General features: G+C 34.1%; 1 protein-coding gene across 1 annotated transcript; it reads right to left on the bottom strand.

Moving 5' to 3' along the window:
• Positions 1-27047, bottom strand: LOC8262660 (protein TRANSPARENT TESTA 9). Its single transcript, XM_002519357.4, has 22 exons — positions 26578-27047; positions 23583-23670; positions 21436-21487; positions 21269-21345; positions 21053-21186; positions 20849-20945; positions 20663-20720; positions 20038-20146; positions 19840-19963; positions 19562-19748; positions 19093-19415; positions 12134-12222; positions 11982-12052; positions 9844-9954; positions 8691-8756; positions 8366-8494; positions 2457-2562; positions 2318-2389; positions 2146-2204; positions 1361-1520; positions 935-1101; positions 1-705 (listed from the first exon to the last, which is right to left on the bottom strand). The coding sequence occupies exons 2-22, from the start codon at positions 23633-23635 to the stop codon at positions 388-390; spliced, it is 2562 nt and encodes an 853-aa protein (XP_002519403.1). The 5' UTR covers positions 23636-23670; positions 26578-27047; the 3' UTR covers positions 1-387.
• Between the last annotated feature and the right edge of the window lie 243 nt (positions 27048-27290).

A 27290-nucleotide genomic window follows, 5' to 3' on the forward strand; every position in this document is an offset into this window, starting at 1 on the left:
TTTTGTGAAAGCAGTGTTCCAAAAGCTTTTACTATGAAATTGGCTCAAATATACATTTATGTTACACAGACTACAACATAAGGAGAAAAAAGAGAAAAAGAGAAAAAGAAGAAGCGAAAACCTACTGTCAGAACAGCTATAAGGGAGAATATATCCTCCGCTAAACTAATAAATCACAGCAAAAGAACCTAAAGTACAAAGAATGAGCACTAAGCTGGGGTGCTAATCTACATCTTGGATTATATATATATATATATATATATATATATACCTAATATGGCTTTATAATCATATACAAAAGGGTGATTAGGCATAAAAAATATTCCCACCCAAAGCATATAGCAAACTGTCATTGGAAAACTCAAAACCAAATACAAAAATTTACAATCAATTGGAAGGTGTAGCACTTGAAGATAAAGCCTCAGAATGATGTAAAGATTGGTGTGAACTATCTACAGCCCCTTGAATATCGAGCAATGATTTTAATCTTCTCTCAACCTCATTCCTTAGCAGATTAATCTCTTCGAGGATCATAGACAAAGCAATCTTGCAAGATTCTTCATTCCTGAATGCTAAGGTCCATCTCCCATCAACCAAAGCTTTTGTCTTTCTGGTGGTTATAGATTTAGTAGGATCAGAAAAGGGTAGAGAAGATGGCCGAATGCGCAAGTGTAGCCATCTTGAATGCTTGTCATCAACTCTAGGCTGCAGGCAGAAAACAAGAAACAGACAAGTTGTAAGTTGCAAGCTACTAATACTCTGCCAAGCCCTGAAAGCAAAATGTTGACACCGATAAGTATCAAAGTCTCGAGCACTTTCATCTGGTTTATGCCAGTGCGCACAATACAAGATACAGAAAAATGAGTTCAGTGCTGCAACTTTTGTTCACATATGCAGTCTAATATTAGAGAATAAAGAGAACACATATACATACATTGGAACCAGCCAAAGGAGCCATAAGACGGACGGTTCCATACTGATGCTTCAGTGGCAATTCTTCTACAAGGAGGATCCACCCAGATGTGCCCATAGAAACTGCTAGGAAGCAAAAATGACGTTCTTTGCCCCTCTCAAATGCAATCCTACAAGGCACGGCATCAACTGCATATGGCAGCGACCAGAGAGATTTGAAATGTCTGATCACATAATTGTCATGATATTACCTCTTAGAAAATAAGTTCATACTCTAACAAAACAAAACCGTATTATAAGAGCTAGACCGTAATATGACAAAATAGTGGAAATACTATTCACCAAAACTAAAATAATACATCAAAGTGCAGCATACATGCAGGTGGATGCTCATAGGACACAAGTTACCATCATCATCATACAGTACATTGAACACCGGAGAACTAACCAAGTTTCAACTCAGCGCCAAGTTTTGGACCTGAATTGTCCATGCCAGCAGTTCTAGCCCGGGAGTTCTCAGGGGCATCAATTGGAAGAGACATTGGAGGCTGCTCAGGCAAAGGCCTACCAAGGGAAAAAATTTGAAGTTGATGAAGAAGTACAAACACCTAAAACAGAAAGTGCGAAATATATCAGAACCTGTAGGAACGCATATAGAGGAAAACAAATGACCCATAACATGTATGAAATCACTAATACCAGATCACTAGGAGTCTAATTATTTGTGGTTTAATTACAAAAAAATCCGGTAAGGTTTGAAATTACAAACACTCTGGTAGTTCCAGTTGTTTCCAGATTATCAAATTTAATCCTTAAAATTATCTACAGGAAGTCTAAGATTTGAGGGGTTAAAGTGACTTTCATGCAACAATTCAGGAATTAAAATGCTTAAGAATTATAAAATTTTAGGGGTATAAGAGAAGTACAACTAAAACTTCAGAGACCAAGTGTAATGCAAAATTTATATTTTTCTGATCATTAACTACACAGTGTATAGTTGTCAAGAAACCTCAAACATTAAGTTTACTAATTTTGAAATAGGATAGTCTAGTGTTTTTTAGTGTTATTTTCAATTAATCCCTATTTCTTCAAAGTGATACTAAACTAGCAACTCAACCACCACACATTTTCTTCAAGGTTCAAGCATGCTGTATTATTTGACAAGCATCTGATCTATATGAGACTCTTCTTAGCTAGAGGGCAAAAAGAAATTCTGAAAAGGAAGGCACAAACCTTCACCAACTCGCAGAGTCTTTCACCAGCAATAATTGATGATTCGCAAGGAAGTAAATCTGTAAGCAAAACCAACAGTCAGTGGGAGTCTCTGAATAACTTTCCATTAATATGAATAATGCAAAGAAGGCTGTAATGCCTTTTAAGTTATTGAATATACAAGGTGCTTTACCATCACAAGAAGACTTCTGTAACAGCAAGAGTATGTACTTTGGTTCTTTGCGAGGGGATGAAGCTTCAATTGCTACAAGGACAACATATGTAGTTCAAATAACAGCCAAATAATTCATTACAATAGTTTCATCACATACCTCTTTTGCACTTTTTCCATTCATCACATAGGACTGTCAGAAGTAGATCAGGCCAGGTACCTCTGGTCTCCTCTATAACAGCACTAGTGCAATTCTTGTATGAATCCTGTGCCATGAATATGTTTTCATCATAAAATTATAACTGCTAGCTCATCCAAACAAACATTAGAAAAATAAATCAAATATGAAGACAAAATAAAGTCCACAAAATACAAGACAATACAATGTAAAAGATTGGGTATATAACTACATGAAGAATATTTTATCACTTGCTGGCTGTATTTAGACATACTTTACTTCAGTTACTGGTATTTTGGCATCAACCTTAAAAGCGAGAAACGTGCAATATGTGCATAAGAAGCATTACAGATGCATCAATGTAACAAAAGTTAAAAAATAGACTTGGCCATAAATCATTATGATCATGCACATTTATTATCAAAAAAGACAAACAAACTTCATCATCCATCCATTCGTAGCTTATACCTAACAAAATCATCCAATATCTTCTCCAAATCCAGAAATTCCTACTTCCTAAATAATATTCATCTGACAATTTCACATCCATATTTGGAAGAATTACAGTGATCTCTATTCCAAAGAACATAACAATAAGCTGAAGCTAGGTCTCATCCAGAATATACAAAATAGAAATAATTTTTCACTCATCATGGTACTTTGTTAGCATGTTTCTTTTTCTTTCTACCTCAGCCCATGTTAGCCTGCTAACTTGTGCTGTTTCCTAATAGGAGAAAAGCAGAAGAATCACCACATTCATTGGCAATTCTTATTTCTTGATAGAAATCTCAGCTTGTTAATGAGATTTGCAATGATCTTACGTTTGTTAATAAGGATTTCAAGCAGCATTCTTTAGATCCATAGAGTGATTCTGAGGATTGCGACAAAGTTGCTGATGCAATTGTTGACGAGCAAGTTTCTAGGGTTTCTATGGTAATTGCGGCACATGATGATCTAAATCTTGAAATTGATCCCAGTGTGATTCAGCAAAATGATGAGGAACCAAAGAAATCTTGGAGCTTCTTATTTGTTAATAACTATCAGTGGAGCAGCAGATGTGAATTAGAATATATTCCTCTGGTGGTTAGTTATGGTGTTTGTGGTGCCGAGTTCAGTGAAGAATAGGTTTATGAGGAGCAAATGGAAAATGGTTGATTGGATCTGGACTAGGGTTAAAACTTAAACTTTATGAGATCAAGAGCTTGTAATTAACATATGGAAGTGCTATAGTTCAAAAGAGGTTCATAACCGGGAGAGTAACTTATTTCCGCTTAAGTTTGAATCTGAAGAAGGCAAACTTAGCGTCCTTGGGGATGGTCCTATGTCTTTTCATAACCATCCTCTAGTGTTGAAGGAAAAGAAGGTGAAAATGAAGCTAGAAATGTCTGAATTGCAAAACGTCCCAATCTGGATTTAGTTCCTCAAGCTTCCTTGGGAGTTTTGGTCATCCAGATTTTGAGTAGACTAGCTACTTTCTATAGAAGTATCTGTTCACGGATCATTGCGCTTATGATAAGACTAGTATGTTAGTGTTAATGGAGAGAGAAATTATGGTGACTTTCCTTCTAAGGTGTTTTTAGTAGTGGGTTTTGGTGGATATCTGAAATGCTAGTTTTTCAGTAATGAAAAAAGGTAATTTGGAAATACTTTTTCCATGGTGCAAGGGGCATCTAATGAGGTGATCCGATTACTTTTACTAGAGCACTTCCTGCCTTTACCGTAACCCTTACTTCATACTAGCTTACTTTATCCACCCCCATTCCTTTCAAGAAGTAAAGCAAAACATGTCCGTCATAGAAGGAAATCCCTCACTTCCTAAAGGATCCTAAGAAAACTCGATTCCACGCTTTGGAAATGTTGACTTAGTTTAAAAAACAAAGAAAGTCTCTCCCTCCTCTTCCCTACTAGTGCTTGCTGCCCTTCCTTAAGCCATAGAAAATAGGTTCAGAAATTCTCCTAGAGCTAGCTTTGGACATAGAACCAGCTATCCCTAGCTTACCAATTGAACTAGATCAGCTGGGAATATTTGGCTCGCGACAAGACTTTGACGGGATTAGCTAGGATCACTGTTTGGCCTGTCATTAGCCTTTCTTATGCTACTAGGCCCCATTGATTAATTCTATTATATTAACATGTGAGTCTTCTGGAGTTCAGCTTTCATTTTCCCTTGCCCATGGTGAAGAAAATTGAAAACCCTCGAATAGTTTCTTATGGAAAGGTACTCCAAAAGGAAGCAAGATTATCTTGATTGCTTGGAGCGTTGTAAGAAAGAGAGTGAAGGTAGCCCTAGGGTGAAATATAACTGTTTGGAAGAAAATAGTTGTGCAAGCATACTTGGGTCTTTGTTGTCCCTAAATGCACCAAGAAGAGGAAGAATTACACACAAAATTTTATAGTGGTTCAGGTATTTACAAACCTTACGTCTACTCCCAATATCCAATTAGGTATTCAGTAACTCAAATTTCTCTTATAAGGAGTTTTCGAAGCTCACTCCCAAACTTAGTGTTTCTAGGCTCACACCAAATCCTTTACAATTGTATTTAAGGCTCACACACAACCTTACAATAGTTTCCATACACCTAGGCTAACTCTCAAAACCAATTCCCAAGTGCTTATGGCGTACACTCAACTCTAATGAGCAATCAATGCTCTATAACAGCCCAAGATAAAACAAATTAATTAAGAGAGTTAAGAATATTAAACTGCAAGAGTAGGTCTTAAATGTTGTTCTACTCTCTTAAATGAACTTTAATGAATGATCTAAATCTGTCTAACAATTGAGATGGGATTGATTGTAGATGGGTTATGAGGCATTTAGTCAAATTGAGGCCTAAAGTTAAGAATTGTTTTAAGTTTCAGGAAATGGTCAGCAAACCCTTTTTTTTTTAGTTTGATCCTTGGGTTAATGGCAAATCTTTGTTGATTGCTTCCCAAGCACTAATATCCAGGATGCTAATGTTTCTAGTACTCCTAAAGTGGCTGATGCCCAAAGTGAGTTTCTGGAAGTTAGTTTGAGGAGCCAAGCATATTGCAAGTTATACTTTTGTTCTTTGGTTGGATATTGATAAAAGGTTTTATACTAAATCTAGATTGCAAAAATGAGGATTTGTAGCTAATGATAGCTTTCGTATTTCCAACGGTGCTGCTGAACTATAAAACACGTACTATTTAATTGCAGCTTCTCTAAAAGTATCTAGTGTTGAGTGTAAGCTTTCCTAATTTCTAAATGCCCTATGGTGTGGTCTAGAGAGATCAATCAGTTTAGTAGGAAATGTGGTGGTAAAAGTATTTCGAGTACTGTAAGGAGGTTGCTTTTGCTGCTACTGTATATGCAATTTGGAGGGAGAGAAACCAGATTGTTTTTCAGCAGCCGAAAACTGATATAAGATTTGTGTGTTTCATTTCTTCTGCTGTTCAGTTTAAAGTTGCTGACCAATTGTTCAACTCGTGTAAAATTAGGAGTTTGCTTGATAGTTGCCAGAATTTTAAATGAAGTACAATTAGTATTTGCTCTGTTTGCCTTTTTAGGCAATGCTATGATTCCAATTTTGTTGCCTTAAAAAATTCTCTTATGGTTGACTTGACCGGAAAAAAAATAAAGGGGCAAATTTGATTGAGTTTTCCTATGGTTCAGGGAAACTAGAGGGAACCGACTTGGTTGAAAAGATGACACATAAATGACTTACAGGTAGTTGTAAACTTAGGGTAGTTCAGTTGGAGGTTGAATAAGGCTAACAATTAAGGGTTAACCCTTAACCTCTTTTAGCCCTGTTTGGTATAAATTTCTTTTATTAGGTTAACTGTTAAAGAGATTCGTGATTAATCTTCTTATAATGCATTTTTGTTAACCCCATCCCTTTTAGGTTCAACAGAGTTAAAAGTAAAAGAAAGAAATTATATTCCTTTTTATTATTAATTGATTTAAACAATCTTAATTTACTAATAAATAATTTTTCATTTTAATTTTTTTAAAATATATTTTAAAAATGTCTAACCACAAGGCATTAATCATTACTCCTTATTTCATAGATATTAAGAAACAAAGTTAAGGGCTTAATAGTTAGACCTGTAACTATTACATCCTTAACTAAAACTCATCTAACTATTAACTCTTTTTTAACCCCAATTCAGATGCAATCTTAATGGATAAGACCAATCTACTAACCAAATCCTTAAAATGGTGTGAATAAGAAAGAAAAATACAAGTAAAACAGAATGAAATAGGTAGACAATTAGGAGACTGCTATGTAGGTTTAATGTCGTTGAAAATCAACTTTCATCTACCCTCACCTTTTTACCCTTCCAAGATTGCCAAACCACCCTAGACTGAAGGACACACATTATTGGCAGCGCCAGCATTTTCCTTCATTTTCTTTTCTTTCTTTCTTTTTTTTTTTTTTGTTAAAAAAGCATTTTATAAGGCTTCACGTCTCTTACATTCTTTCCAACACAAAAAAGGTTTACCATTATTGACCAAGTGACCAAACCACTAACACAGTCCTCGCCTATACCACATTTCACTTGGCTCTACCCATTTACAGACCTAACAGTGTGACAGTTTTCACCCTTATTCCTTATCTACATCTTTGCCTGCTATCCCATTTTTTTGCTTTACTTTCTCTTGGACTTTTCACTTCTAAGAAGAAATATTTTCATCCCAAACTTTGATAGATCTGTCCAATTGTTTCCTAGAGAAGATGGCAGGATTTTGTCTTAGATTTTATTGGAAAATGTCTTTTAAATCCATCTATACATTATATTCTTCAAATGAAATTCAGAAAGCTTAAGTTACAATAGTTGAGGTCTTTTTCTCTTTTCCCTTTTTATTTTCTTTTCAAGAAAGATATTAATAGGATAAATATATTAAAAGTGATTAATGAAAAGTATTTTACCTAATATGGGCTTGGATTTGGCCGGCCTCCAGTACTATGTGGGTAGTCTTTTGGGAGGCTGACAGTAAACAAGGGATAAATAACTGGGTTTGGAGCAGGCTCAAGTAGAAGGTTTTAGATACAGGTAGTGCAATTTTAGTAGATATCCTACCAGTTATCCTTTGTACTTTGGAGAGGCCAAAGAGTGACCAAAATCTCAACGTTTATGTTTAATATCAAACCAAGCTATGGTCAGTTCATTTAATATTTCCCTTTTCAATTAATCTGTGCAGTACAAGTTCTGAAATTGTCGCTATGTAAACCATCTAAGCTTTTAAAATAAAAAAGAACATATAATTTAGATTTACTGAATAATTGAAGTATTGAAAGTTACAAAAAAAAATCGATAAAGAGAATTAAAATATTCCAAGCACTCACCATAATTACCGTAAATGAAGCCTCACCAAACAAAACATTAACAGAGAAACAAAAAAAAAAATAACTGTTTGAATTTCCAATTTTTTTTTCCATTTTCGCACAGGAGTCCATTATCACATTGCAAGTCTTCTTTGCAGATTCGATATAAACGAACAAAGAAAAAAATGCAAAGAATTATGCATGCGTCAATTTAATTCTAACTCTTCATGTTTAATAGATCACGTGTCTTCCAAAAGATCTTAACCGGCCATATTTAATGTTTGTCACAAAGGGTCATCAAACTGAAGTCACCTTTCCCTACCATCCCCCAAAGGAAGCATCATTACTCTTCTGATCTTCAAATATTAGAGCAGTACAGCGATTGCTAGTATGCAAATTAAGTAATTTAAGTTTCACTAACTTGATAATATATCAGCTAATTCTAGGAAATCTATCTCATCCATCCAATAAATCTGTCTACAAAATTAGTAAATAAAAGAAATGGCCACCAAAATAGAGTGCTCAAGAAATAGGTTAAACCAACTACCTATTAAAACAAAGACCAAAGAGATATCACTTAATATTAGACATAACATAATTTACCTTCATATGCTGGTTATTGAACTCCGCTTCACTATATGGGAGCAGCTGACGCAAGAGCCAACCACCATCCCACAATGTCTCTGCAGATATATCTGAGCGGCAAAAAAGACTGACCAACGCATCAAGCACCTAAAGAATAAATTTTTCAATCAAAGATGAATAAGAAATAGTGAACAAAATAGAACTCCTAATTCTGGAAAGCAAACCAAAGTTGAAGCATGTCCATTTAATCAACAAAATGAAAGAAGCAAATAATGCTTTCATGACCATAAGAAATTATGTACAATCTAAGAATGCCCCATATGACTCCACAAAGAAAACGTACCTGATACCTATGCACACGAGGGCTCGTTCCCACCTCTGGAAAATAGCATAATCCTCCATACTGCTCCTGTTGAAAACAATTAAACAGAAAATGTAACATATAACTATATTATCATATGGAAGAACTTCTGACAAATTAAAGGTTTAAAACGATATGAATTTTGTGAAACTTCTTAAACTTTTTGGTGGTACTTTTTAAAAAATGTGAATGATCCAAGAAAATCTTTATGACCTAGGTTTAACTGCATTTTAAGATCTTATTTCTGTTCAGATGTATCTATGCATCATTCTTATGGGACAATCAAACGACTAAAAGGAGATTGTAGTTTTAATAAAATGCTCCTAATTTGTGAAAATGGACGATGTTGAAATCAGTTAGCTGGTAAGATGTAAAATCCGTCCAGAGTGACATATATTTATTCATATTGAACACCAAACTATAAGAGCCTCGAGCCTGAAAAGGTTAAAACATACTAAAAAGCAAAATGCTGGAGTAATCAACCTACAGGAGTACAAGCATTGTTATGATTGTTGGAATATAGAAAAAGGGGCAATATTTAGAGCAAAGTTACCTAGATTATCCTCACCCTTATACATAGAACGACAATGGGAACAGACCACATACTTGACTAGAAATATGGGATGTTGGGGACTTGACAGAGGATCCTTAAAACTGTATAGTAGGGACAAAATTTGATTGTCCATAATGTAATAAACTCCATACTATTGTGTATTTGATGTAAAATATGCAAATTGTCCACAATGAAATACATTGTTTAAAGTTGCATATCTTGAAATTTTAAAAAATAGCAAACTAAATGAAAGATAGAGACAACCAACGTACATATATCTAAAAGTGTAATTACTCAGTTTCAGTTAAAGATGTAACGTGAAATAATCCAATGCTATCAAAATCATCCAAGTCTAAGAGTTTGTAGCATAATGATAACTAGATCATATAAAATGACTAAAATTGTTTGATCCTTAGTTCATAACTTTTTGGATGTCAGACCACTAATTTTAACATTCTTTAATGATGCATAAATACCAATCATGAAATTCAAATTGCAAATTGCTAGAGCTAGTTACACGTAACACTGAAAACAAAAAAAAAAAAAAAAAAAAAAAAGGAAAATGAGGAAATGCTATATTGCCTTCAATTTTTGTAGATAGCTGTCAAGCTCACTACTGAAAGCGTATCTACTAGAGCCAAGTTCTGAAGCAAAAAGTTGATCTTCACCCGAACCCTCACCAACCAATGCTTGCTGCAAAAGAAGCAATACATGATTCCATGGGCAATTAACATATTAGATATTTTCAGAATGTTCTTTCAGAGAAAGAGATATTATCAATCACAATTTGGTACAGAAAATAGATAAAAGAGATTTCAATATTTGATCAATTGATAAGGGTTAATAAACACAAGCATGCCAACACAACAATGTGAAAAATTGTCACAAGCCATCACTAGAGATGACAGTCTCTGACCCAAACTTGGAAACCCAATCTAACTCGCCTGAAACCCAACCTGCCAAACCTAAATTTTAATAAAAGATTAAAGCCCCGAACCCAAAATGACCAAAAACATATATATAATAATCTTTTACTACTAATTTCTAAGTTAATTTTATTTTAATTTATGATTTTTTTTAAATTTTCATCTCCAAGTCGCTAATCTTTTAAAATGTTGCTTTATGGATTTTTGAAGTATTAAATATATAATTAGTTTGAATATAAAAACATATCACATAAACAAGAAACCATTAACAAAAAGTCAAATAAAAAAATTTAAGTTTGGAAATAGATTCTTTGCATTTGTTATATTATAATTTAGTTTTATTGGTTTCAAGAATTTTAGGGAAAAAAAAAAGTTATAATAAAGTAGGCGTTGCGTAGTAAGTATAATGAGTTAATTTGATTAAATGTTCATAAACATATTAATTATCAATATATAGAATTAACATTGATAATTAATTATATTAAAAACTTTATTATATGTTAAGTTGATAAATAATTTGTTAATTAATTAACTGTTAATTAATTAATTAATTAATTATTCATTAATCAACAAATTAATTGACTGCAAGCATCTTCAATACACTCTTTATATATGTCAAACTCTTTACTTTAAAAAATGATATCATAAAATGACATTTCAATGCACTCTTTATTCTTTAAATATAAAATAAAAAGTTGATTTGGCTCTTTATATATGGAGAACTAAAGTTCACTCTCTACTTTATATTTAATAAATGCATTACGAATTTCTATGACATGATTAATTGATATTTAATTCTTGTTTCCTATTGATAAAAATTAAAAAGAAAATAAAAAAAAATCAAACTATTAATGCTTATGGAAACAAAAGCAAAATAAAGAATAAAATATAAAGGGTCTATTGAACTCAAATAAAATGTTTTACTCTTTATATTTTCATATTCCTCAAGATACTCTTTAACTAAAGAGCACCATTGGAGATGCTCTAATAATTCGTTTAGTTACTAGATCTCTATGATCGCAAGATTGTTAAATTTGTAGGTGTTACTATATAAATTTATGAGATAAAAAAGCAAAACAAAATAAGTTAACTTAAAAACCTAACCAAAACTCAATAAGTTAATTCAAAACCAACTCAAAATTTGAGGTAACTCGGGCTAGAGGTTATCCTAACCCGACTTGACCCAAGCCGGTGATAATCCGAACCCAAAAAAGACATGCTCCTAGAAGATCTGTACTCGACCAAACATGAATCCAAGCTCGAAATGAGCAATACCCAAAATGACCCAAACCCCAGAATCTGAAATTATCAGACCCAAAATAATTCAAAACTCAGAACGATCTTATCCAAACATGATTCTATCCACCAATTTTCCATCTCTAGCCATGATTACGACCCATTCCAAAATTGATGTTAAATAACAGAGTTGGATGCCCAAAAAACACATATCTTCAAAATATAGTCTTTCTTACCAAATTGAAAAGTTAATGATTTTCTCAAAATTGAGAAATCATTATTGGTGAGACAATTTTAATTACCGAACATCCATATTAGATTTTCAAAAGTATTTGGGAGTCCGACATATTGACACATTGAATATATACCAAATATGAACATATTACCAATACTTCAAAGGCTTGTGATTAAAATTTATGATTGTTAAAAAGTACCATTTAATATTCAGATTCTTGGTAGCAACAATATGAGATATTTATCAGCACTCAGAGCGACGACAGCAATATATGCTCGGAAATACTAATGTCAAAATTCATGAGATGAATTTCTACAACTTACCAGTAATAGTTTCTTATGTTGCTTACGCTGAGGCAGAATGCCAAGAGCATCTAGCATTGTTTCGTCTAATTCTACAAAAGAGAATATTTAATGAGATGATAATACAGAATCAATATGAACATAACTGAATTGAATAACCCCAGTATTAAAACCTTTTGTTTGCAACAGTGTTGCTAGCACACTTAAAGAGCCCATAACTTGTAGGTCATCACCATTGGTTATGTAAGAAAGCAAGGCATCCCTATAAATATCACAAGCACCATCATAAGAATTACAAATGGCAGACATGAAAAAAATGATTATATGCTCCCAATAAATAGTATGACAAAATATCTTAAAGTTAGCACATAAAAAAATGCAAGTCATATGGATAAAGACACGAGAACACACGAAGCAGTAGAGTGAGATAAAACACTACAAATAACAACCTCTGGTTATGGATCAGTATTACTTGTTTAGTGGAAGGAAAATAATTAAAAAAAAAAAAGGCATAAAGCCTCGATCAGTAGAGTGAAAACACAACATTTTCATTGACTTTTTATTGATGTTGAATATAGCAATATTCCAAAGAATATATTTTGCACAAAACAAGAAAATGCAGGAAAGGCTGAGAGAAAAGAATAGAGGATTATAACAAAGAGGCAATTCTCCCAAGTGATAGTAATTCCATGGCAATGCCAGTGATGAAACACTTCAATGGCCTTTCGGTGCTCCTCTTGAGGCTTGTTAACTGTGGAACAAGAAGTCAAGCCTCACATGAAAGACTTGTTTGTACCATCTAACTCACAGCAAGAAGAAAAAATGGTGCACAGATCTTATTGTTATGACATAATTCCCTTCAAGATTTTATAAGCTTCTTATTAAATGTGCTACTTTATGGAACCACAGCTACTGTTTTCATATATACGAATGTGAAACTTGTTCATTATAGTGAAGCAAACTTAATGAATGGCCCCATTTCAATCATTGCTTCTTTTTATAAAAAAATTGTGTGAAAAATAAAATGGTAGGAAATTATTAGGCAAGGATATTGTCTTAATTCAATAACCCATTTCATTTAAAATTTTATTATCACATAACATTACTTTCTTTTTCAATCACTACAAGTTATGTTGCTCCAACTTTTCATCTCAACACATCCATGTCAAATAATGGATACCTAAAACAGGAACAGGTACTTGGGTATGATCCTTCAAATGTAGGAAAAAGTGCACAATTTTCTACATGCCTAATACATGAATATGTACCCAATGCCTTTTCCCAAGTCTAAATAAAAACATCAATTTCCCGTGAACTTCATTTCATGCCTCCCTCTAGGTATTCCCCACAGAAAACCTAATGTTGTCTTCTTTTACCATAAGAAAAGTAAACATTCTGCAAGTTATTCACATATACAATGGATTAGCCAAGTAACTACTGTGTACTTATTATGTATTAGATATACTCAAAATTTAAAAGATATCTTTCCTTCTTTAATAGCTAGGAAAATATGATATTATTTTGTATAACTTTTACTATTCTATTTTTTTTTCCTTGGCTAGTTTATTCTTCCTATTACTTAGAAGTTGATTCCTTGTAAGGATCTAGATACACTTGTATATATTAGGGTTTTTCTCCCTTACAGAAATATAATACAATTAGAACTTTTTCTGTTTATGGTATCAAAGCCCACCTAGGGTTTCTTTATGCAGACACATCTTGGCCTTTATCGCCCTTGTCTTATTGTGTTGCTAGTTTTTTGGCCTTCATCCCCACTATTGCTCAAAGATGTCTGACATCTCTGAAACAAAATCAACTCATGCTGCCCCGCAAACTACGTTGCTTGAATCAGCAAACAACCCCTCTTCTAAAGACGTCAGAATTTAAGGTTTCGTTTAGATGGCAAGAATTACTTGCAATGGGCCAGAATTGTGAAACTTGCTCTCAAAGGGAAGGATAAACTCAATCACATTGTTGGAGAAGGACCAAGCACTGAAGATCCCAAATTCAAAGCATGGGATATGGAAGACACTGCAATTTTATGTTTCTTCAATCTGCTAAGTGTGGGAGACTGTGCACGGTACCTATTCCAAGGATCAAGATGCTTCAATGATGTATGAGATCTGGACTAAGATTGTTAATACCAAACAAGGTAATCTTTCAATTACAGAATATTAAAATGTGATAACTAGTCTGTGGCAGGAGATGGATTTGTATCAGAATTTGAAACTGAGTTCGGCTGACGATACCCAAATACTACTCCAAGATAGAGAAAGGAACCGAGTGTCTGATTTTTTGGTGGGCCTAAATGCTGAATTTGATCAGGTTAGGATCCAAATTCTTGGTAAGGACAAATTGCTACGCTAAATGAAACTTTTTCCACTGTTCGAGGGGAAGAGAACCAGTGATTGGTGACGCTAGATGCTCATTCCTCAGCTGTTGGTTCTGCTATAGCAGTAGTTAGAGGCAATGATGGACATGGCAGACAGAGGATTGAGAATTAAGGGGGAACCAACCAAAGGATCCTCTCATGATGATCTCTAGTACACTCATTGTAAAAAACTGCTCCACATAAGAGATACCTGCTTCAAGTTGCATGGAAAAGAACAAGTATGGAGCAGAATTAAAAATCAAAGAGATCAATCAAATTTGATAAAACAAGAGGCAAATCCACAAGAATCCTCTAATGAAGACAAAGGATTATTCAAAGGATTCAATGATGAGGAGACTAAAAAACTAAAGAGTTTCTTGGAGACCTTATCGTCCAGCTCGTGCTCATTGGCTCAATCAAGTAAAGGTATGATCACTGCTTGTTTTAATGAAAATAATACAGGTATCTCAGACTCTTGGATAGTTGATTCAGGTGCAACTGATCACCAGACCTCTAGCTCTAGTATTTCTTTATACGTATAAACCTTGTCTTAATCAGAAATCAATTTCTGTTGCTGACGAAAAACACTTGCTAGTTGCTAGTGAGGATAAAATATCACTTTGCCATCTTTTGTATCTTTAAAAAATGCTCTTCATGTACCTAATCCCACATCCAGCCTTATCTCTATCCATCAAATTACTAAATCCCTAAACAAAAAGAATGTCAGCAGGTTTTTAATTGTTCTTCTACCCCCCTCCCCCTTTTTCTTTACTCAAAAATATGTTTCCATCTTTGTTTCGAAACGTTGAAGTTAGTATTTCCATTGTGAAGTTTGTGAACTTGCTAAGCACCATCCAGTGCCATTTCCAGTTGTTAACAAAAGTTATTTTCAACCATTTTCTTTGATCCATACTGAAGTTTGGGGCCCTTCCAACATTCCAAATGCTAATGGGGCTTGTTGGCTCATCTCTTTCATAGATGATTATACTAAAGTTACTTGGCTTTATCTTATGAAAGACAAATCTGAAGTTTGTTCCACTATTCCTTCGTTTCATCAATTACTTCACACTCCGTTTAGTGTTTCATTCAAAAGAATAAGATCTGATCATGCCAAAGCAAATTTTAATGAAACTCTTTTAACTCTTTTTTTGACAAAGCAATAGTTTCACGAGTCTTCATGTGTCCATACCCCACAACAAAATGGAATTGCCGAGTGTAAAAATCGACATCTTCTCAATGTCACTCGATCTCTTCTTTTTCAAATGAATGTACCTAGATGTTTTTGGGCTGAAGTAGTGCTTACTGCTACATTTCTTATCAGTAAGGTTCCTTCTCGTTCTCTTCACAATAAGAGTCCCATCCATATTCTCTCTAAATTTTTTCCTCAATTTCTGTCTCATGGATTTCCTACTCCAAAAGTATTTGGACGTGTTGCCTTTGCTGCAAATGTTATCATCCACCTTCTAAGAAATCCTATCTCCATGCATGTTACATTTTGTGAATCAATTCCTTATTTTTCAGTACCTAACTCTCATCATCAGGTGGAGAGTGAGAATGTCGATGGTAGAGATCGCTTAGGGTCTTTCAACTCTATTCTTCTTCTTGAGTCACCATCCATGTCTAGCTCTTTTTTCCATCAAGTCAAACAAGCACTGATCCACCATTAGCATCCATAACATCAATTTCTTCAAATACTGAATCCTAACCCTCTATAGAACTGATTGTTGCCATTAAAGAACAAAGAAGACCAATTGAGCTAAACACAAAAAAATGGAAGGAACCGCCTTTAACTTACTCAAGGAAGGAAAAGGTTGAATCAACCGCAAAGCAAACCCAATCATGAGAACCAGTTCCGACGACCGAGGTAATTTTCCTATTTTTTCTTCTAATACTTGTGATGACTTGGACTTGCCTATAGCTCATAGAAAAGGAACTAGGAGTTGTACATAACATCCTATTTCTCACTTTCTCTTATCACAAACCTTCACCTAGACACAAAGCCTTTCTCATATCTATCAACTCAATAGAAATTCCGAGAACTGTACAAGATGCATTGAATGACAAGAATTGGACTCAAGCCATGAAAGAGGAAATGAGTGCCTTGGACAAAAATAAAACATGGGACATTGTTGATAAACTAAAAGGAGTAAAGCTGGTTGGTTGCAAGTGGGTGTTTACTTTGAAATATAGGGCTGATGGGTCACTTGAGAGGTACAAGGCAAGATTAGTTGTCAAAAGGTATACTAAAAAATATGGGATAAACAACTTGGAGACTTTTGCACCTGTGGCCAAGATGAACACAGTCAAAACTCTATCAGCATTGGCAGCACATTTTAGTTAGTCTCCTGATTTGATGTTAAAAGTGCATTTCTGCATGGAAAATTGGAAGAGGTATTTATGGAGTCGCATTGAAAACAAGGTTTGTCGTCTTAAAAGGCTCTCTATGGCCTAAAATAATCACCACGTGCTTGGTTTAAAAGGTTTACAAAGGCTATGCAAAGAATGAATTATGGACAAAGTAGAGGAGACCATACTCTTTTTATCAAGCAATCAGCCCAAGGATAAGTATGGCTCTCTTTGTATGTGTGGATGACATAATTGTCACTAGATATAACTTGGTTGACAGAGCAAAGCTAAAAGAAGAGTTGGCTCAAGAATTTGAAATCAAAGATCTTGGAAGATTAAAGTATCTCTTGGGTATCGAGGTAGCTTACTCAAAAGAATGGATATTTCTTTCCCAAAGAAAATATGTTCTAGATTTACTTAAAGGAACCGGTTGTCTTGGAAATAAAACCAATTGATACACCTATTGAGTGAGACCACCACTTGAAAGAAAGAGGAGGACTCAGTTGAGAAAGGTAGATACCAAAGGTTAATGGAAAGATTAATTTATTTGTCTCATACAAGTCCTGATATCACCTATGCAGTTAGTGTAGTCAGTAAATTTATGCATGATTAAGGGGAAGAGCATATGCAAGCTGTTCAAGGAATTATTCACTACTTGAAGTCTACACCTGGAAATGGAATTCTGTTTCAGAAAAATAATGAGCTAATGGTCAAAGCCTATACAGATGCAGATTACGGAGGGTCATTGACTAATAGAAGATCAACTACAGGTTATTGCACATTCCTTGGAAATAATCTTGTGACTTAGAGAAGTAAAAAACAAGATGTGGTGTCAAGATCAAGTGCCAAAGCTGAATTTACGGCCATGGCACTTGGAATATGTGAACTACTATAGATTAAAAGGGATGGAACTAGGAAGTTGTGCTGTGATAATCAATCTACAATCAACATGGCACATAACCCGGTTCAGCATGATAGAAGCAAGCATGTGGAAATAGACAAACACTTTATAAAGGAAAAGCTTAAAGCTGGTCTTATAGTATCCCCTACATTCGATCAGAAGAACAAATTGCAGATATGTTGACTAAGGGTTTGTCTACTTGGAAATTCCGAGAATTAACTAGCAAGTTGGAATGCAGGGACATTTATTCACCAACTTGAGGGGGACTGTTAAATATTCTCAGAATCTAAATGATATCTTTCCTTCTTTAATAGCTAGGAAATTATATTATTATTTTGTATATTTTTTTCTATTCTGTTTTATTTATTTCCTAGGCTAGTTTATTCTTCCTATTATTTAGGAGTTGATTCCTTGTAAAGATCTAGATACATTTGTACATATTACGGCTTGTTTCCCTAACAGAAATATAATACAATTATAACTTTTTCTGTTCATTATGAAATTCTCTACACAACCTAGCTGTCACTCAATTGCCACTAACTTTGTAATCAGCTAGAGAGAGAGATTTGAGCTCCATTAGGTTTGCAATTGGGCATTCGAACTGCCATGCTAGTATTACTTAATATTCATATTTCAACATTTCATATGGCGAAGGCATAGTTTTCTTTTTTCTTTCAAATAAAAACCCATTGGCGCCAAGCATGAGGGAATGCTAAACGTTTGGTAATTTTTCCTCCAACTAGGATAAAAGATGCCATTGAAGCAGCTAATCCCACGCATAATGTTTGTACATCTGATCGCACAAATTGCATAGTATCATAAATAGCTATTCCGGAAGTACGACTTCCAGAAACTGGGCATTGTGATTATCAATAACCACCGAAGTAACATTGTTATAATCTCTTAAAGCAATTTAGCAGTTTGCTAAATAACCCAATTTTAGTTTAAACTTCAGCCATACCGTCTCACAACTTCTTTGATTAGAAATAACTTCTCAATTATCCAAAAAGAGTACCTATTTCTCCAAACTCAAAATTCAGGGAAGCCTTTTCTATAAAGGAATTTGTTTCTCATTCCCATTGCTATTTTAAGGGCATTAACCATGACAATATAGGTTTTATCTCATTATCATCATAAATGTGTTTAAGGCAGAACAGTTCATAGAGGCTCTAGCAAAGCCAATCAGCAGTAAACATTAGGATGCAGGTCTCTCAGATTAGAAATGCCGTGGCCATCCAACCAGAACAACTGACAAGGCCAAGAATAAATTCCAGCCTGAAGGACAAATCTGTTGCCAAAAGTCAGCAGGACTTCTGGGGGGGAGGGGGGAAACACTATAGCACAAAACTTAGCAACAAAGGAAAGAAGAATAATGCTACTCATTCAGTAAAACGTAGCTTTGGGTGGGCTTGCGACACAATGCCATAAGGAAAGAAAATAACTACAACACAAAACTTAGCAACTACAGACAGAAAACACCATGAATGTGATGAGAAATATGTGATGAAATTTACCTCAAGCTCCTGTGTGAACTACTACAATCATTTTGCATGACAGCATCTTCAGGATTAACGTGTGAAGAACTAGTCGAGTTTGGCAAAGTCACTTTCAGACAACCATCAACCTTACCCGTACTATCACTTTCCAACTTTAGGGTGTCATTCATGTTACTGTGATCAGACACATGACCATTAAGCTTAGCTTCGGTTTTTGGAATGAAGAGCTCTGGTGGACAGAAGAGAGCAGTTGCAATCGTATTTGCCAAATCCTTCATTTTAACTATGCGTAAGATGGAACAAAGTAGATAAAGAGAAGTGATAGCATCAATCTGTTTTTCCTGGATATACAAGCTACAGAAGTTAAGTAAGAACAAAGCATAATATATAATCAAAAGGTGCATGAAAAGACTGGTAATGAAAGCCATGTAGGGCAGGAAAAAATTAATGAATGAATGAAAGCATGCAAAAGGATTAAGATCATTACATTAACAGTGTCCAAGCGCAAAGATGGAAGAAGCAATGGAAGTATCAAAACTTGCAACATGTCATCTGTTATTAACCTTCCAACATCAGGAATCCCAGCAGAAATAACGTCACTGAAATAGTAGAGCTTGTCCTCAATTTCATCCACTGCGGCAAGAATCGCTGTTGTTGCATCTGTGTCTGGATTTCTGTCTCAGAAATCAAATGATAACATTTTGGAGTTATTTTGAAACACTTTCAACTCATTTTTATAATAAGTTTAACAATCCCAACTCTTACTTTAGAGCTTCAGAGACCAATCCGTTTAGATCAATGCATTGCTTCCGAAAAAATGTCACCAAGTTTGAAAAATAATCAGAATGAGGAGCTTTGGCAACAAATCTATTCACAGATTCATCTCCGACTGAAAACAAGGACAGTAGAAATTAAAACTTACTGCATTAAGAGACAAATAAACAGGAGTAGAAAGTAACTCACCATGATAAACATTTAATGTCAAAGCACGTACTGCAGTCCGAACCATACTCTCTTCATGGAAAGCAAACCGTATTGCCTCAACATAAAGTGGAAAAGAAACTACTTCTTCCTACATGCACAGCAAAGTAAAGAATTTGTAGCAATGTGAAACAAGAAGAAATTTCATAACAAGTTCCTAAAGTATATGCATTTCAACGGAACTGCAAAGTTGATGAAACATGATTAGGATGGACAAAGAAAAATCTAGGCATCAATCAATGCACTGGTTAGAATACCCATAACAGCGATTGTCAGACAACAACTAAAACCTAAATAAAATTAGTATCATACAAGCAACTTGCTAATCTGTTATTTGGTCAAATTGAATCAACAACAGGAATGAAAAACAAAAATACTTAGAAAGAACGCTATAAGATGGCTGCATAACAAGTCTTCCTTCAGCAGCATGTATAGAAAAATTATAAAATTCTTTAGAATAATTTCAAGGTCCATTAAGAAAATCATAGGCAAGATAAAATAAAAAACTAGCTAGATTCATACACAAAAAAATAAAAAAGAGAAGAAACAGAACAATTGATTTAATTTTCATGGAGTAACAGAGACAGTACATAAAAGACAAACTTACATTTTGAGTCTTAACAAGTAGAGAAATAGTATTCTTGTTCAACTTTCCACTTATTGCTCTTCATGAACCAGAAAACATGCCATTGAAAGTTCACAAAATTGCCATCAGTGATCAAGCATCAAAACATAGATGTATATGGAAATGATTGATTGCTTATCAGAAGAACTTACATCATAGAAAACATACCTTAAGAATGAAATGTAGTAAGACAACAGCTCCTCATTGCGAAAGTCAAATGAGTAAGTAATTAAGAAGTTAATGTGTTCATTGCTAAACATGTAATCTGCAAGATTTTCCAAACTTTCTTTGAGCCTATAAGTTTGCTTGGGAACAGAAATAAAAAATGCAAACTGGCTTACTCAAGGAAGTTTGGTCCAGAAACCAACTTACATATTGCATGTTCAGATTTAAGATTCTGAATCATAATGCTCATTGTCTGCAGTAATTGAAGTGAAACAGTCACCGCTCTGCTAATCTTTAGTATTCGTACAAACTCCCCCATGACTTGCTTCTCCATAAAATATCTAGAGAAATCAAGAAGTCATAAACTATTCAACCTTGAACCTCAAATATGAAAACCATATATCAAGTATTAAGAGGTCTCACTCAAAGAAGTTTGAGTCATGCTGATCACCATAAGTTATCAACTCTGCTATCGATCTTAGTGCCTCAATGACAAAATCCTTTGAAATAGAAGATATTTCAAAAGTATTAGACAAAAGGAGAAAGGGGGAGGATGGGGAGGGGGCAATGGGAAAAAAGATGTCACCCACCTTATTAACCTCATTTACAATTTGAACTTTCTGGAGCTGATCAGTCAAATATCTGCATAGAGGAAGTCAAAAAATTTAATGCAAAAGAAAACTCATCATTAATAAGGATACATATACCAAGGAACTTGAGAAAATCATATATAAATAAAAATACTTGAAAGTTACAGTCCAAAACGTTATTTGGGGCTTATTTGGGACATTATCAAGTATCTTTGTCTTGCAAGGATGTCTATTTTTAAAATTAGTTGCTGGTACGATACCTTAAGAGGGTTGCTTTTGCAATTTCTAGGTTTCCCAAACCAACATTCCATATATCTTAAGGGTCATAAACATTACCATAACACCCTATCCTACATTAAAAAAAAAATTATGGATTTGATGTGCTAATAACATACAAGTGAATTACCGCTAACACCTAGGAATTGACTTTTGGCCACATGGATAGGCCCAATGCTAACTCTAATTGTTGGGTCAATAATTCATGCAAGTTCGAGCTTTATAAACGGTATCAGAGCAACTTGTTGGCCGAGTATGGAACTAAGTGTTGTACAAAACTAAGTGCTACACCATGGCATATCCGCAAGAGCCACCTCTAGAATTTGTACAAGCCACCACTAGAATTTGTGACTCCGCTTGGTGCGCTAAGATTTTGGACTATTGGACTATGGTCAGATCTTGACGAGGACGTCAAGGCCTTGATTGAGGGAGCTTGTAACACCATATCCCACATTGAAAAATGATCATAGTTTTTTATGTGCTTATAAAAGCCTAGGTGAATTACTACTGGCATCTAGGGGTGACTTTTGGGCCGTGTGGACAGGCCCAATCCCTCCTCTAGTTGTTGAGTCAGTAATTAGAGGATTAGGATTAGGATCAGTAAGTGTATCAAATATCAACTACTGAAGCACAACTAGTTTAATTTTCAGCTTGCTGCCTAAGGACTTCAAGAGGTCTACCAGAGATGATGTTAAGAAAAGTGCCTTCTTGAATATGCTAAACATAGGCCATTACAAGATGTTTCCAGAAAATTTGCATGCTTTGGTAAAAAACTTTAAAATCTTTAACAGCAATTTCAGACATTTTTCGATAACATCTAAAATGATGCTCTTAGAAAATACTATTTGCTATCTCAATACCAAACAAGCTAATGTATGACGCTTGGAATTTTTGTAATCTTTCCTTTATCACTCTCCACAACCAGATGCAACAACCTGCAGAATAATTGCAGATCTTAGCTTCCTAATCCTATCCTTTTGCTGCCTAAAATTCCAAACCTACGCTTTCCCTGCAAGCCATCCTACATCACTATGATATGGAGATGTCATTACCAGTAATCCTAGTCTCAGTATAGACGGAGTTAGACTCCAATAAATTTGGAATTTGATCCTAAAACAAGGCCATTTAGATCTGATAGCAAACAAAGGTTGGCTAAACTTAAAAATAAACCAATAAATAAATCTACACACACGAGAATAGTTCTTCAAAAGAGTGTTTATAGGATTTTCTAGCTTCAGACAAGCAAATAAAAGATGAACAATGTGCACTAGGTTTTAAGGATTCTCAAGGGTGGGTAAGCTTAAGAACTAAAAGGATTACAATATTCAATGTTAATATAGGATTTTAATCTAAGATCCTAGGTCTCATAGCATACATTAATTGTGAAGTGTATGACATTGCTTGCAAAAAGACACAACTTGTTACCAATCACACAAGATGATTTCTAAATTTATGTCCTTGCCTACACCGCAAACCCAATGCATCTTTCAGGACCAAAGCTATAGCCTAGCACAAATCACACAAGAAAGAACATTGTGACTGTAGTTGCACGGCTTTATGAACAGCTTCAATTCCTACCCAATTACAAGTTGATGGGTTCAGCCTTGAGCATTAAAATGAGTCAATAATATTGTGATTATTACCTATTAAATGAGATAATAATGTTCACATTGCGAGAAGTTGCAGAATGTTTATATCAACAAGTGGACTAGCAATGATGCTCCTTAAATTTACTATTTATGACTAATGTAATTTATTCTACTAGCTAACAAAAAATTGTATTGTTTTGAATAAAAACCTAAATTCTAAGAAAACATAATTCAAAATCGCAGATTTTCCAAGAAAAGCAAAATTGATAAAAGAAAACAAACCTGAGTTCGTCCAAGGAGAATCGATCTCTGGATCTCCAAAAGGAAAACCACATCGTTGTCTTCTCCCAATCAACAATAATTAAGTTGCCTGCAATTCATTGTCGGCCTCAATTATAATTATAAATCAAGTTGTTTTCCTCTCTTTCATCTTTAAATTAAAACCAAACACTGAGTCCGATTGCAATTTGGATTTAAAACAAGATTTTACTGATAATAATTATATAAATAGGATTAGAATAGGAATAAGAGCAGGACTAGTGGCTGGCTAGGGATTATAATTACTAAAAATTTAGTTATATTTATTAACTAGGTAAAGCACCTGCGCAATGCAGCAGACTAGATATAACATACAAATATAAAACAAAATGTAGAGTTTTGCTCCACAATCCAATGCTATTACAATAATATAGAGCATCAATTTAAATACAAATAAATAAGAAACAAAATGTAGAGTTTGTGCTTCATAGTTTGATGCTATTACAATAATATAAGCCATTAATTTAAATACAATATTAGCGTGTAAGTTTTAAAGCATAAGAATAGTAAAAGCATATCATCTAAAAAGAAATTTTCAAAATGTTCATTCAAAAGAGAAAATACATGTAAAATTCCACTAGCAAATATGACTGGGCTAATTCCTGCAGTCAGAAGAACACAACACAGCATTTACTCCAGGTAGAGCATATATAGAGTGAAGATCACATAATAAGTCATTTGGGTAAAAACAAAGGCTGTTCTATGAGCCAATTAGGGGTTAATCCAGCATTTAATGCTGGCAGTAAAATGATGTTGTAGCAGGTGTATAAATATTAAATAATACCAATATCTCAGACCGTAGGAGTCAAATAGAAAAAGAAAAAAACATCACTTACATAGGCATACATTACATAGGCATACATAAAAAGATGAACATGGAAGTATAAAAATTGTTCTTTAAATGCATGGATGCATTGTGATAGAAGCCAAGTAAGCAAAATAAGGTATCAGAAATAGCATGACATGAGGAATTGCGAAAAGTCAGGTCTTGGAAATTACAATACTCAGTAATGATTACATGCGACAACTGACACTTATGCAGATCGGCAGACCATCTAAGCTGTCAAAAAATACTGAGGTGCCCCTTCTAGCAATGAGAAGTGAATTAAGCATAAGAACTTATTAAAACCCAAAAAATTGATACATAAACTACCACTTGACAATCTCTGGAAAATAAGCCTAAAATATAGCCCAAACTTAAAGAATAAAATATTTAAAGATGGACAGCAAAGCACCCTCAGCACACAAATCAAAAACAACCTTTAATATTTTATAAAAACATAAGCAGAAAACAGATGTAATATAGTGAAACTACTAGAGGATGAACGGAAAATTTCACATATGTAGAGAACCAATAAGAAGCAAAAGAGTTTAAAATTAAATGAAGCCTAGGAAAACAAATGAATCTATCATTATAATTTTAACTGAATATGCACACCTAAAGCAAAAGGCAATAATTCTGACCACATGAGGCAAACTTCAAGGAAAAAAATCACATGCATGAGCACACATAAAAGATGAACATGGAACTATAAATATTATTTTTTAAAATGCAAGCATACATTAAAAAAAAAAAAAAAAAAAAAGAGAGAGAAGCTAATACATAGCATGACATGAGCATTGAAGAAAAATTAGCTCATGGAAATTACAGTATGCAGTAATCAATATATGTTTCAGAAACAATCCCTGGCAGGTGACACTTATGTAGTCTATCAGACTCACTAAGTTTTTCAAAATGCTCCTCCTATGCTTGAGAAGTGAATATAAGCATAAAAAATTATTAAAACCCAAAAAAACTTCAACTACCAATCTGATAATCTATTAGATAAAAGCATAAAAACCAGTCATAAATCAAACAATAAAAATATTTAAGTGATGGACATCAAAGCACCCTCAGCACACAATCTAAAAACTCATTATTTTAAAAATAATGAAAATTTCTTATTCTTTCTCCTAAAAAATTTGAAAATCAAGCAAATGAAAGTTTGAACATGAAATCATAGGCACAAAAGCGCGCATTAAATTAACAAAACCAATATAACCAACAAAAACAAATAAATTGCTATCAGAATGAGGCACAACAATAGGCCAACAATCTTCACAAACAAATTACATGCAAATATAAGATCCACTAAACACGTCCCATCAAAGTCAATCTAAGCAGTTACTCAAGTGAAGGATAATTCTTCTAATTTAAAATCAGAGGTTAATGGGAAATGAATTTTACTGTGTAAGAGCAATATAACCGTGAAACATATCATTCTCAAAATACAAAGTGGCCAATCGATTAGAACAATAAAATAAATTTGAATATTTTTTTATATGGACATCAAAATACCTGCTTGCAATGGCAGTCAAAAACTAAATGTAATAGATTTGAGTTTTGTTTTTTAAAGGATCCATGATATAGGCCAAGTGGTTTTTTAAAAAAGAAAAAAGAAAAAAAAAAAAAACTCAAGCTAAAATCAAGAGACAAACATGCCAGGGAAGTTCATTTCTATCCTAATAATAAACAATGAGAAATTCAAAGAGTAACAAAATCATAGGCAAAGAATCAACAAAACCCGCAACTTTGATTTTAAGAAAAAATGAAAAATAAAACCTTCAAGGCCATCACCTCCACCGTCTGCAACCCATCACTACCACTATCATCCCAACCGTTGTTTCAGGCCACCTACAGCCGCCAGCAGAATCACTGCCTCACTTAATTATCATAATCAAAGTAACCAACAGCCCAGCCATGTGCTTAATTTCTTTGAAAAATCAAATACCCAAAATTTACTATCTCCATTTTCTTATCTTTCTCATTATTAATCTAGATCTAATCTTTCAAATACCCAAAAGCAAACATCAAAAAAATCAAAGCAAACACTTTAAATTAATAATTCCAAACTGACAATTTATCTCACATCTTCACAATTTCATTTATCAACAAGAAGCATTAGAGCAGAGGAATTACAGGAAGAAGAAGTGGAAGTGGATAAAGATGCTAAAGGAGGAAGAAAAGATCAGTTGGAAGAATGCCAAAGGCTGAAGTGCGAGAGGACAGCGTTGCTACCTTCATCATCGGCACTTAAAAGGGTTTCAATGCTATTTCTTCAATCCCTCCCTCTCTCTCTCTCTCTCTCTCTCTCCCTCTCTCTCTCTTCTCTCGTTAATTGTTGAGCGCCATTTTTTTCTCGACGCCAGAAAGAAGCTCCGAAATGTTAACTGAGAAATTTGATTCGTCGTTTTCACTCAACAATCTCGATCTCGATTTCACTCCGAAATCTCAATTTCAAAATCGTCGTTTTCGGTAAGTAAATTCTTGGTTGGTCTGGTCAGACAAGGCGATGGGCGGTGATGGAATGAATTCTGCAACTGTGACGGTAGATGTGGTCGGAGAACGGGATGGGTTTTGATTTTGATTTCTTATTTTAATAATAAGTTATGTTTATTAAAATTTATCATTACAAAATAAAATATACTGTGTGTTGGCAAAAGGTACAAAAAGGCCCCTGAAGAGATTGAAAAAGAATAATTAAACCCTTATCTTTCATTTTTGACTCAATTTAACTTTTAAATTTTAAAGAAAAATATAATTAAATGCAATTACTAATTCCATTAATATTTTAGTTAGTGATAGAGTCTATTTAAATTTACACCAATAATATGATGACAAAATTATCCTTT

This window comes from Ricinus communis, chromosome 3 (genome assembly GCF_019578655.1).
Source record: "Ricinus communis isolate WT05 ecotype wild-type chromosome 3, ASM1957865v1, whole genome shotgun sequence".
NCBI classification, from domain to species: domain Eukaryota; kingdom Viridiplantae; phylum Streptophyta; class Magnoliopsida; order Malpighiales; family Euphorbiaceae; genus Ricinus; species Ricinus communis.